General features: G+C 45.4%; 1 protein-coding gene across 1 annotated transcript in view; it reads right to left on the bottom strand.

The window, feature by feature from the left end:
- Positions 1-39: 39 nt before the first annotated feature.
- Positions 40-13,718, bottom strand: part of man2b1 (mannosidase, alpha, class 2B, member 1) — a 49,151-nt gene continuing 35,472 nt past the window's right edge. The window contains exons 22-23 of the mRNA XM_037534438.1: positions 5,011-5,113; positions 40-1,157 (exon numbers count right to left, since the gene is read on the bottom strand). Coding sequence (XP_037390335.1) covers positions 1,048-1,157; positions 5,011-5,113 — 213 coding nt within the window. The 3' untranslated portion in view covers positions 40-1,047. The remainder of the gene's footprint in view (positions 1,158-5,010; positions 5,114-13,718) is intronic.

Here is a 13,718-nt window from a genome sequence, read left to right as displayed (position 1 = left end):
TCGTGCTCGTTTCTGGCCTCTAATAAAGAACCGAAGCAGTTCTGAATAAAATATTTATTTAGCTGCTCGTTTATAAACCCAGGTTGATCAATACACAAATCAATAAAAGGCAAGAATTTAAAAATCTGTCACTCTGGAATATTGCACAAACTCCCCCAGTGTGGAAGAGCACTCGTGAGTCGAGGCACAGTGTTGACGAAAAGACCCCCAGGCGCTAAGTGGAGTGGACAATAAACAAACCGTTAACACATCAACAGTCCACATGAGCTCAGAAGACTGGTGTAGGTTCTCTGGTGGTTCTGGATGGTAAATAAAGTGTCTGTATCTGTGTTGTAGACATGGCAACGCCTGGTTCCCATCACCACCACTGTAAAGACGTCCGAGTCTGTAAATTACTGTACAATAAACCATTTTTTATCAAACTGTGCTCAAACATTTCTAGAAAAGTCTGGAATTCCGCTGTAGCTGCTGAAGGTTAATGGGCATGTGTTTTTATGGCATCATAAACTGAAGCCGGTTTTGCAGTTTAGTGCCCGTGTGTGGGAGGTGCCGGGTCTGTACTCTACCCGTTTACTCACTACACCAAACTCCAATTTAAAAAAGAGAAAATAAATGTGTTCTTATGATATGGGCCGTTTAATCTATGTTGAATCCAAGACTATGAAACCAACACTGTTCAAATTGCGCCGTCATATGCGCATGAATATAGCAATAACTATGGTATTGAGTATTTAATGATGTCATAAATCAAATCACTGATGGAAAAACGAAGCAAAACAATTTTCCAACACAGGCAGACAAATCAGACCCAGAACTCGTCCTGATCCTAACGTCACCAACACCAACTACAGAATGACCACACGTCCCCAGAGGAGTGCAAGAGAAAGCAGAGCAGACGTTTCATTACAAATCAGTAATTATAGGCAATTCGTTTTCAGGGAGACTGCAGGCCTCCACTGTGAATAGAAACAGCTCGTTTCATTAGTCGCGCCGTACAGCTTCTGGATTCTGCACTGCACACTCATTGGCTGCTGTGGCTGTCCTGGGCTATCTCTGACGCACCCTGAGCAGGAACGTACGGATCTCCATCGGGTTCAGAATGATCTCCCAGGGGGAAGGGTCTCCTAGCCCCACCCACAGGGGCTCCACACCCTCACCTAGAGGAAAAAAAATTCATTCAGCCTAACGAGAAACTGTAGAACGGACTCGGTTTACAATCACAATACCTACATTTAGAGTCATCGGTTATTCATTCAGCCTAACGAGAAACTGTAGAACGGACTCGGTTTACAATCACAATACCTACATTTAGAGTCATCGGTTATTCATTCAGCCTAACGAGAAACTGTAGAACGGCCTCGGTTTACAATCACAATACCTACATTTAGAGTCATCGGTTATTCATTCAGCCTAACGAGAAACTGTAGAACGGCCTCGGTTTACAATCACAATACCTACATTTAGAGTCATCGGTTATTCATTCAGCCTAACGAGAAACTGTAGAACGGCCTCGGTTTACAATCACAATACCTACATTTAGAGTCATCGGTTATTCATTCAGCCTAACGAGAAACTGTAGAACGGCCTCGGTTTACAATCACAATACCTACATTTAGAGTCATCGGTTATTCATTCAGCCTAACGAGAAACTGTAGAACGGCCTCTGTTTACAATCACAATACCTACATTTAGAGTCATCGGTTATTCATTCAGCCTAACGAGAAACTGTAGAACGGCCTCGGTTTACAATCACAATACCTACATTTAGAGTCATCGGTTATTCATTCAGCCTAACGAGAAACTGTAGAACGGCCTCGGTTTACAATCACAATACCTACATTTAGAGTCATCGGTTATTCATTCAGCCTAACGAGAAACTGTAGAACGGCCTCGGTTTACAATCACAATACCTACATTTAGAGTCATCGGTTATTCATTCAGCCTAACGAGAAACTGTAGAACGGCCTCGGTTTACAATCACAATACCTACATTTAGAGTCATCGGTTATTCATTCAGCCTAACGAGAAACTGTAGAACGGCCTCGGTTTACAATCACAATACCTACATTTAGAGTCATCGGTTATTCATTCAGCCTAACGAGAAACTGTAGAACGGCCTCGGTTTACAATCACAATACCTACATTTAGAGTCATCGGTTATTCATTCAGCCTAACGAGAAACTGTAGAACGGCCTCGGTTTACAATCACAATACCTACATTTAGAGTCATCGGTTATTCATTCAGCCTAACGAGAAACTGTAGAACGGCCTCGGTTTACAATCACAATACCTACATTTAGAGTCATCGGTTATTCATTCAGCCTAACGAGAAACTGTAGAACGGCCTCGGTTTACAATCACAATACCTACATTTAGAGTCATCGGTTATTCATTCAGCCTAACGAGAAACTGTAGAACGGCCTCGGTTTACAATCACAATACCTACATTTAGAGTCATCGGTTATTCATTCAGCCTAACGAGAAACTGTAGAACGGCCTCGGTTTACAATCACAATACCTACATTTAGAGTCATCGGTTATTCATTCAGCCTAACGAGAAACTGTAGAACGGCCTCGGTTTACAATCACAATACCTACATTTAGAGTCATCGGTTATTCATTCAGCCTAACGAGAAACTGTAGAACGGCCTCGGTTTACAATCACAATACCTACATTTAGAGTCATCGGTTATTCATTCAGCCTAACGAGAAACTGTAGAACGGCCTCGGTTTACAATCACAATACCTACATTTAGAGTCATCGGTTATTCATTCAGCCTAACGAGAAACTGTAGAACGGCCTCGGTTTACAATCACAATACCTACATTTAGAGTCATCGGTTATTCATTCAGCCTAACGAGAAACTGTAGAACGGCCTCGGTTTACAATCACAATACCTACATTTAGAGTCATCGGTTATTCATTCAGCCTAACGAGAAACTGTAGAACGGCCTCGGTTTACAATCACAATACCTACATTTAGAGTCATCGGTTATTCATTCAGCCTAACGAGAAACTGTAGAACGGCCTCGGTTTACAATCACAATACCTACATTTAGAGTCATCGGTTATTCATTCAGCCTAACGAGAAACTGTAGAACGGCCTCGGTTTATAATCACAATACCTACATTTAGAGTCATCGGTTATTCATTCAGCCTAACGAGAAACTGTAGAACGGCCTCGGTTTATAATCACAATACCTACATTTAGAGTCATCGGTTATTCATTCAGCCTAACGAGAAACTGTAGAACGGCCTCGGTTTATAATCACAATACCTACATTTAGAGTCGGTTATTCATTCAGCCTAACGAGAAACTGTAGAACGGCCTCGGTTTATAATCACAATACCTACATTTAGAGTCGGTTATTCATTCAGCCTAACGAGAAACTGTAGAACGGCCTCGGTTTATAATCACAATACCTACATTTAGAGTCGGTTATTCATTCAGCCTAACGAGAAACTGTAGAACGGCCTCGGTTTATAATCACAATACCTACATTTAGAGTCGGTTATTCATTCAGCCTAACGAGAAACTGTAGAACGGCCTCGGTTTATAATCACAATACCTACATTTAGAGTCGGTTATTCATTCAGCCTAACGAGAAACTGTAGAACGGACTCGGTTTATAATCACAATACCTACATATAGAGTCGGTTATTCATTCAGCCTAACGAGAAACTGTAGAACGGACTCGGTTTATAATCACAATACCTACATTTAGAGTCATCGGTTATTCATTCAGCCTAACGAGAAACTGTAGAACGGACTCGGTTTATAATCACAATACCTACATTTAGAGTCGGTTATTCATTCAGCCTAACGAGAAACTGTAGAACGGACTCGGTTTATAATCACAATACCTACATTTAGAGTCGGTTATTCATTCAGCCTAACGAGAAACTGTAGAACGGACTCGGTTTATAATCACAATACCTACATTTAGAGTCGGTTATTCATTCAGCCTAACGAGAAACTGTAGAACGGACTCGGTTTATAATCACAATACCTACATTTAGAGTCGGTTATTCATTCAGCCTAACGAGAAACTGTAGAACGGACTCGGTTTATAATCACAATACCTACATTTAGAGTCGGTTGTTCATTCAGCCTAACGAGAAACTGTAGAACGGACTCGGTTTATAATCACAATACCTACATTTAGAGTCGGTTGTTCATTCAGCCTAACGAGAAACTGTAGAACGGACTCGGTTTATAATCACAATACCTACATATAGAGTCGGTTGTTCATTCAGCCTAACGAGAAACTGTAGAACGGACTCGGTTTATAATCACAATACCTACATATAGAGTCGGTTATTCATTCAGCCTAACGAGAAACTGTAGAACGGACTCGGTTTATAATCACAATACCTACATTTAGAGTCGGTTATTCATTCAGCCTAACGAGAAACTGTAGAACGGACTCGGTTTATAATCACAATACCTACATTTAGAGTCGGTTATTCATTCAGCCTAACGAGAAACTGTAGAACGGACTCGGTTAATAATCACAATACCTACATTTAGAGTCGGTTATTCATTCAGCCTAACGAGAAACTGTAGAACGGACTCGGTTTATAATCACAATACCTACATTTAGAGTCGGTTATTCATTCAGCCTAACGAGAAACTGTAGAACGGACTCGGTTTATAATCACAATACCTACATTTAGAGTCGGTTATTCATTCAGCCTAACGAGAAACTGTAGAACGGACTCGGTTTATAATCACAATACCTACATTTAGAGTCGGTTGTTCATTCAGCCTAACGAGAAACTGTAGAACGGACTCGGTTTATATCACAATACCTACATTTAGAGCCGGTCGTTCATTCAGTCTAACGAGAAACTGTAGAACAGACTCGGTTTATTTCATTCAGCCTAATGAGAACCTGTAGAACGGAGTCAATAGCTGTGAAAGATAATATTTGTGGGCGGAGTCTTGGATTTGTTATTCACTCAGGCTGAGGTTTGAATATGTAAACGATGTGGTCTGGTGTGTGTACCGTCACTGGGGTTCCACTGTAGACGGGTCATGTTCTCCTTCCACTGATTGGCTCCCAGACTCATCTCTGATGCCCCCAACACCTCCAGAGTGGAGAACAGCTTCTGCAAACAGAGTCGAATGTCGTGTCTGAATGATCAAATAACACGTTACTCGTCGTAAGTCAGCGTTTCCTGTCCTGCACTGAGTTTATCTGCTCTCAGGGCACCTGATCAGCTCACATCACTGAGTCTCAGTGGGACAGACAGAGCGGTCAGAGCCTAGAGAGAGGTCAGAGCAGTCAAAGCAGAGCAGTCAGAGCAGATAGTCAGAGCAGTCGTAACAGTTAGAGCAGACAGAGCATTCAGAGCAGATACAGTCAGAGCAGTCGTAACAGTTAGAGCAGACAGAGCATTCAGAGCAGATACAGTCAGAGCAGTCGTAACAGTTAGAGCAGCCGTAACAGTTAGAGCAGTCAGAGCATTCAGAGCAGATAGTCAGAGCAGCCGTAACAGTTAGAGCAGACAGAGCAGTCAGAGCAGTCGTAACAGTTAGAGCAGACAGAGCAGTCAGAGCAGTCGTAACAGTTAGAGCAGACAGAGCAGTCAGAGCAGATACAGTCAGAGCAGTCGTAACAGTTAGAGCAGACAGAGCAGTCAGAGCAGATACAGTCAGAGCAGTCGTAACAGTTAGAGCAGACAGAGCAGTCAGAGCAGACACAGTCAGAGCAGTCGTAACAGTTAGAGCAGACAGAGCAGTCGGAGCAGAGCAGACACAGTCAGAGCAGTCGTAACAGTTAGAGCAGACAGAGCAGTCGGAGCAGAGCAGACACAGTCAGAGCAGTCATAACAGTTAGAGCAGACAGAGCAGTCAGAGCAGATACAGTCAGAGCAGTCGTAACAGTTAGAGCAGACAGAGCAGATACAGTCAGAGCAGTCGTAACAGTTAGAGCAGACAGAGCAGTCAGAGCAGTCGTAACAGTTAGAGCAGACAGAGCAGTCAGAGCAGATACAGTCAGAGCAGTCGTAACAGTTAGAGCAGACAGAGCAGTCGGAGCAGAGCAGACACAGTCAGAGCAGTCGTAACAGTTAGAGCAGACAGAGCAGTCAGAGCAGAGCAGATACAGTCAGAGCAGTTAGAGCAGTCAGAGCAGTCGTAACAGTTAGAGCAGTCAGAGCAGTAAGAGCACAGCAGATAGTCAGAGCAGTCGTAACAGTTAGAGCAGAGCAGATAGTCAGAGCAGTCGTAACAGTTAGAGCAGAGCAGATACAGTCAGAGCAGTCGTAACCGTCAGAGCAGTAAGAGCAGTCGTAACAGTTAGAGCAGTCGTAACAGTTAGAGCCGTCAGAGCAGATAGTCAGAGCAGCCGTAACAGTTAGAGCAGTCAGAGCAGATAGTCAGAGCAGTCGTAACAGTTAGAGCAGAGCAGATAGAGCAGTCGTAACAGTCAGAGCAGAGCAGATAGTCAGAGCAGTCGTAACAGTTAGAGCAATCAGAGCAGTAAGAGCAGAGCAGATACAGTCAGAGCAGTCGTAACAGTTAGAGTAGTCAGAGCAGTCGTAACAGAGCAGTCAGAGCAGTCGTAACAGTTAGAGCAGTCAGAGCAGATAGTCAGAGCAGTCGTAACAGTTAGAGCAGTCAGAGCAGATACAGTCAGAGCAGCCGTAACAGAGCAGTCAGAGCAGTAAGAGCAGAGCAGATAGTCAGAGCAGCCGTAACAGTTAGAGCAGTCAGAGCATTCAGAGCAGATACAGTCAGAGCAGTCGTAACAGTTAGAGCAGTCAGAGCAGAGCAGATACAGTCAGAGCAGTCGTAACAGAGCAGTCAGAGCAGAGCAGATAGTCAGAGTAGTCGTAACAGTTAGAGTAGTCAGAGCGGTCAGAGCAGAGCAGATACAGTCAGAGCAGTCGTAACAGTTAGAGCACACAGCAGTCAGAGCAGTCGTAACAGTTAGAGCAGTCAGAGCAGAGCAGATACAGTCAGAGCAGTCGTAACAGTTAGAGCAGTCAGAGCAGTAAGAGCAGAGCAGATAGTCAGAGCAGTCGTAACAGTTAGAGCAGTCAGAGCAGAGCAGATAGTCAGAGCAGTCGTAACAGTTAGAGTAGTCAGAGCAGTCGTAACAGAGCAGTCAGAGCAGTAAGAGCAGAGCAGATAGTCAGAGCAGTCGTAACAGTTAGAGCAGTCAGAGCAGAGCAGATAGAGCAGTCGTAACAGTTAGAGTAGTCAGAGCAGTAAGAGCACAGCAGATAGTCAGAGCAGTCGTAACAGTTAGAGCAGAGCAGATAGTCAGAGCAGTCGTAACAGTTAGAGCAGAGCAGATAGTCAGAGCAGTCGTAACAGTTAGAGCAGATAGTCAGAGCAGTCGTAACAGTTAGAGCAGAACAGATAGTCAGAGTAGTCGTAACAGAGCAGAGCAGATAGTCAGAGCAGTCGTAACAGTTAGAGCAGTCAGAGCAGTAAGAGCACAGCAGAGAGTCAGAGCAGTCGTAACAGTTAGAGCAGAGCAGATAGTCAGAGCAGTCGTAACAGTTAGAGCAGTCAGAGCAGTAAGAGCACAGCAGATAGTCAGAGCAGTCGTAACAGTTAGAGCAGAGCAGATAGTCAGAGCAGTCGTAACAGTTAGAGTAGTCAGAGCAGTCGTAACAGTTAGAGCAGAACAGATAGTCAGAGTAGTCGTAACAGAGCAGAGCAGATAGTCAGAGCAGTCGTAACAGTTAGAGCAGTCAGAGCAGTAAGAGCACAGCAGAGAGTCAGAGCAGTCGTAACAGTTAGAGCAGAGCAGATAGTCAGAGCAGTCGTAACAGTTAGAGCAGTCAGAGCAGTAAGAGCACAGCAGATAGTCAGAGCAGTCGTAACAGTTAGAGCAGAGCAGATAGTCAGAGCAGTCGTAACAGTTAGAGTAGTCAGAGCAGTCGTAACAGAACAGATAGTCAGAGTAGTCGTAACGGAGCAGAGCAGATAGTCAGAGCAGTCGTAACAGTTAGAGCAGTCAGAGCAGTAAGAGCACAGCAGAGAGTCAGAGCAGTCGTAACAGTTAGAGCAGAGCAGATAGTCAGAGCAGTCGTAACAGTTAGAGCAGTCAGAGCAGTAAGAGCACAGCAGATAGTCAGAGCAGTCGTAACAGTTAGAGTAGTCAGAGCAGTCGTAACAGCAGTCAGAGCAGAGAGTCAGAGCAGTCGTAACAGTTAGAGCAGAGCAGATAGTCAGAGCAGTCGTAACAGTTAGAGCAGTCAGAGCAGAGCAGATAGTCAGAGCAGTCGTAACAGTTAGAGTAGTCAGAGCAGTCGTAACAGAGCAGTCAGAGCAGATAGTCAGAGCAGTCGTAACAGTTAGAGCAGTCAGAGCAGAGCAGATAGTCAGAGCAGTCGTAACAGTTAGAGCAGACAGAGCAGAGCAGATAGTCAGAGCAGTCGTAACAGTTAGAACAGTCAGAGCAGAGCAGATAGTCAGAGCAGTCGTAACAGTTAGAACAGTCAGAGCAGAGCAGATACAGTCAGAGCAGTCGTAACAGCAGTCAGAGCAGATAGTCAGAGCAGAAACAGTCAGAGCAGTCGTAACAGTCAGAGCAGTCGTAACAGCAGTCAGAGCAGATAGTCAGAGCAGTCGTAACAGTTAGAGCAGAGCAGATAGTCAGAGCAGTCGTAACAGTTAGAGCAGAACAGATAGTCAGAGTAGTCGTAACAGAGCAGAGCAGATAGTCAGAGCAGTCGTAACAGTTAGAGCAGACAGAGCAGATAGTCAGAGCAGTCGTAACAATTAGAGCAGTCAGAGCAGACGTAACAGTTAGAGCAGAACAGATAGTCAGAGCAGTCGTAACAGTTAGAGCAGATAGTCAGAGCAGTCGTAACAGTTAGAGCAGAGCAGATAGTCAGAGCAGTTGTAACAATTAGAGCAGAGCAGATAGTCAGAGCAGTCGTAACAGTCAGAGCAGAGCAGATAGTCAGAGCAGTCGTAACAGTTAGAGCAGACAGAGCAGATAGTCAGAGCAGTCGTAACAGTCAGAGCAGAACAGATAGTCAGAGCAGTCGTAACAGTTAGAGCAGATAGTCAGAGCAGTCGTAACAGTTAGAGCAGACAGAGCAGATAGTCAGAGCACTCGTAACAGTTAGAGCAGACAGAGCAGATAGTCAGAGCACTCGTAACAGTTAGTGCAGACAGAGCAGATAGTCAGAGCAGTCGTAACAGTTAGAGCAGTCGTAACAGTTAGAGCAGACAGAGCAGAGAGTCAGAGCAGTCGTAACAGTTAGAGCAGTCGTAACAGTTAGAGCAGTCAGAGCAGAGCAGATACAGTCAGAGCAGCTGTAACAGAGCAGTCAGAGCAGAGCAGATAGTCAGAGCAGTCGTAACAGTTAGAGCAGTCAGAGCAGATACAGTCAGAGCAGTCATAACAGTTAGAGCAGTCAGAGCAGTAAGAGCAGAGCAGATAGTCAGAGCAGTCGTAACAGTTAGAGCAGTCAGAGCAGAGCAGATAGTCAGAGCAGTCGTAACAGTTAGAGTAGTCAGAGCAGTCGTAACAGAGCAGTCAGAGCAGTAAGAGCAGAGCAGATAGTCAGAGCAGTCGTAACAGTTAGAGCAGTCAGAGCAGAGCAGATAGAGCAGTCGTAACAGTTAGAGTAGTCAGAGCAGTCGTAACAGAGCAGTCAGAGCAGATAGTCAGAGCAGTCGTAACAGTTAGAGCAGTCAGAGCAGTAAGAGCACAGCAGATAGTCAGAGCAGTCGTAACAGTTAGAGTAGTCAGAGCAGTCGTAACAGCAGTCAGAGCAGATAGTCAGAGCAGTCGTAACAGTTAGAGCAGAGCAGATAGTCAGAGCAGTCGTAACAGTTAGAGCAGTCAGAGCAGAGCAGATAGTCAGAGCAGTCGTAACAGTTAGAGTAGTCAGAGCAGTCGTAACAGAGCAGTCAGAGCAGATAGTCAGAGCAGTCGTAACAGTTAGAGCAGTCAGAGCAGAGCAGATAGTCAGAGCAGTCGTAACAGTTAGAGCAGACAGAGCAGAGCAGATAGTCAGAGCAGTCGTAACAGTTAGAACAGTCAGAGCAGAGCAGATACAGTCAGAGCAGTCGTAACAGCAGTCAGAGCAGATAGTCAGAGCAGAAACAGTCAGAGCAGTCGTAACAGTCAGAGCAGTCGTAACAGCAGTCAGAGCAGATAGTCAGAGCAGTCGTAACAGTTAGAGCAGAGCAGATAGTCAGAGCAGTCGTAACAGTTAGAGCAGAACAGATAGTCAGAGTAGTCGTAACAGAGCAGAGCAGATAGTCAGAGCAGTCGTAACAGTTAGAGCAGACAGAGCAGATAGTCAGAGCAGTCGTAACAATTAGAGCAGTCAGAGCAGACGTAACAGTTAGAGCAGAACAGATAGTCAGAGCAGTCGTAACAGTTAGAGCAGATAGTCAGAGCAGTCGTAACAGTTAGAGCAGAGCAGATAGTCAGAGCAGTTGTAACAATTAGAGCAGAGCAGATAGTCAGAGCAGTCGTAACAGTCAGAGCAGAGCAGATAGTCAGAGCAGTCGTAACAGTTAGAGCAGACAGAGCAGATAGTCAGAGCAGTCGTAACAGTCAGAGCAGAACAGATAGTCAGAGCAGTCGTAACAGTTAGAGCAGATAGTCAGAGCAGTCGTAACAGTTAGAGCAGACAGAGCAGATAGTCAGAGCACTCGTAACAGTTAGAGCAGACAGAGCAGATAGTCAGAGCACTCGTAACAGTTAGTGCAGACAGAGCAGATAGTCAGAGCAGTCGTAACAGTTAGAGCAGTCGTAACAGTTAGAGCAGACAGAGCAGAGAGTCAGAGCAGTCGTAACAGTTAGAGCAGTCGTAACAGTTAGAGCAGTCAGAGCAGAGCAGATACAGTCAGAGCAGCTGTAACAGAGCAGTCAGAGCAGAGCAGATAGTCAGAGCAGTCGTAACAGTTAGAGCAGTCAGAGCAGATACAGTCAGAGCAGTCATAACAGTTAGAGCAGTCAGAGCAGAGCAGGTACAGTCAGAGCAGTCGTAAAAGTTAGAGCAGTCAGAGCAGTAAGAGCAGAGCAGATAGTCAGAGCAGTCGTAACAGTTAGAGCAGTCAGAGCAGAGCAGATAGTCAGAGCAGTCGTAACAGTTAGAGTAGTCAGAGCAGTCGTAACAGAGCAGTCAGAGCAGTAAGAGCAGAGCAGATAGTCAGAGCAGTCGTAACAGTTAGAGCAGTCAGAGCAGAGCAGATAGAGCAGTCGTAACAGTTAGAGTAGTCAGAGCAGTCGTAACAGAGCAGTCAGAGCAGATAGTCAGAGCAGTCGTAACAGTTAGAGCAGTCAGAGCAGAGCAGATAGTCAGAGCAGTCGTAACAGTTAGAGCAGACAGAGCAGATAGTCAGAGCAGTCGTAACAGTTAGAGCAGAGCAGACGTAACAGTTAGAGCAGAGCAGATAGTCAGAGCAGACGTAACAGTTAGAGCAGAGCAGATAGTCAGAGCAGTCGTAACAGTTAGAGCAGAGCAGATAGTCAGAGCAGTCGTAACAGTTAGAGCAGAACAGATAGTCAGAGTAGTCGTAACAGAGCAGAGCAGATAGTCAGAGCAGTCGTAACAGTTAGAGCAGAACAGATAGTCAGAGTAGTCGTAACAGAGCAGAGCAGATAGTCAGAGCAGTCGTAACAGTTAGAGCAGTCAGAGCAGTAAGAGCACAGCAGAGAGTCAGAGCAGTCGTAACAGTTAGAGCAGAGCAGATAGTCAGAGCAGTCGTAACAGTTAGAGCAGTCAGAGCAGTAAGAGCACAGCAGATAGTCAGAGCAGTCGTAACAGTTAGAGCAGAGCAGATAGTCAGAGCAGTCGTAACAGTTAGAGTAGTCAGAGCAGTCGTAACAGAGCAGTCAGAGCAGTAAGAGCAGAGCAGATAGTCAGAGCAGTCGTAACAGTTAGAGCAGTCAGAGCAGAGCAGATAGAGCAGTCGTAACAGTTAGAGTAGTCAGAGCAGTCGTAACAGAGCAGTCAGAGCAGATAGTCAGAGCAGTCGTAACAGTTAGAGCAGTCAGAGCAGAGCAGATAGTCAGAGCAGTCGTAACAGTTAGAGCAGACAGAGCAGATAGTCAGAGCAGTCGTAACAGTTAGAGCAGAGCAGACATAACAGTTAGAGCAGAGCAGATAGTCAGAGCAGTCGTAACAGTTAGAGCAGAGCAGACATAACAGTTAGAGCAGAGCAGATAGTCAGAGCAGACGTAACAGTTAGAGCAGAGCAGATAGTCAGAGCAGTCGTAACAGTTAGAGCAGAGCAGATAGTCAGAGCAGTCGTAACAGTTAGAGCAGAGCAGATAGTCAGAGCAGTCGTAACAGTTAGAGCAGAGCAGATAGTCAGAGCAGTCGTAACAGTTAGAGCAGAACAGATAGTCAGAGCAGTCGTAACAGTTAGAGCAGAGCAGATAGTCAGAGCAGTCGTAACAGTTAGAGCAGAGCAGATAGTCAGAGCAGTCGTAACAGTTAGAGCAGAGCAGATAGTCAGAGCAGTCGTAACAGTTAGAGCAGAGCAGATAGTCAGAGCAGTCGTAACAGTTAGAGCAGAGCAGATAGTCAGAGCAGTCGTAACAGTTAGAGCAGATAGTCAGAGCAGTCGTAACAGTTAGAGCAGAACAGATAGTCAGAGTAGTCGTAACAGAGCAGAGCAGATAGTCAGAGCAGTCGTAACAGTTAGAGCAGTCAGAGCAGTAAGAGCACAGCAGAGAGTCAGAGCAGTCGTAACAGTTAGAGCAGAGCAGATAGTCAGAGCAGTCGTAACAGTTAGAGCAGTCAGAGCAGTAAGAGCACAGCAGATAGTCAGAGCAGTCGTAACAGTTAGAGCAGAGCAGATAGTCAGAGCAGTCGTAACAGTTAGAGTAGTCAGAGCAGTCGTAACAGTTAGAGCAGAACAGATAGTCAGAGTAGTCGTAACAGAGCAGAGCAGATAGTCAGAGCAGTCGTAACAGTTAGAGCAGTCAGAGCAGTAAGAGCACAGCAGAGAGTCAGAGCAGTCGTAACAGTTAGAGCAGAGCAGATAGTCAGAGCAGTCGTAACAGTTAGAGCAGTCAGAGCAGTAAGAGCACAGCAGATAGTCAGAGCAGTCGTAACAGTTAGAGCAGAGCAGATAGTCAGAGCAGTCGTAACAGTTAGAGTAGTCAGAGCAGTCGTAACAGAACAGATAGTCAGAGTAGTCGTAACGGAGCAGAGCAGATAGTCAGAGCAGTCGTAACAGTTAGAGCAGTCAGAGCACAGCAGAGAGTCAGAGCAGTCGTAACAGTTAGAGCAGAGCAGATAGTCAGAGCAGTCGTAACAGTTAGAGCAGTCAGAGCAGTAAGAGCACAGCAGATAGTCAGAGCAGTCGTAACATTTAGAGCAGTCAGAGCAGTAAGAGCACAGCAGATAGTCAGAGCAGTCGTAACAGTTAGAGTAGTCAGAGCAGTCGTAACAGCAGTCAGAGCAGATAGTCAGAGCAGTCGTAACAGTTAGAGCAGACAGAGCAGATAGTCAGAGCAGTCGTAACAGTTAGAACAGTCAGAGCAGAGCAGATACAGTCAGAGCAGTCGTAACAGCAGTCAGAGCAGATAGTCAGAGCAGAAACAGTCAGAGCAGTCGTAACAGTCAGAGCAGTCGTAACAGCAGTCAGAGCAGATAGTCAGAGCAGTCGTAACAGTTAGAGCAGAGCAGATAGTCAGAGCAGTCGTAACAGTTAGAGCAGAACAGATAGTCAGAGTAGTCGTAACAGAGCAGAGCAGATAGTCAGAGCAGTCGTAAC

Source organism: Pygocentrus nattereri, chromosome 25 (genome assembly GCF_015220715.1).
Source record: "Pygocentrus nattereri isolate fPygNat1 chromosome 25, fPygNat1.pri, whole genome shotgun sequence".
NCBI classification, from domain to species: domain Eukaryota; kingdom Metazoa; phylum Chordata; class Actinopteri; order Characiformes; family Serrasalmidae; genus Pygocentrus; species Pygocentrus nattereri.
Note: the sequence above shows the minus strand (reverse complement) of the source record. Positions and strands in the feature narration are given on the sequence as shown.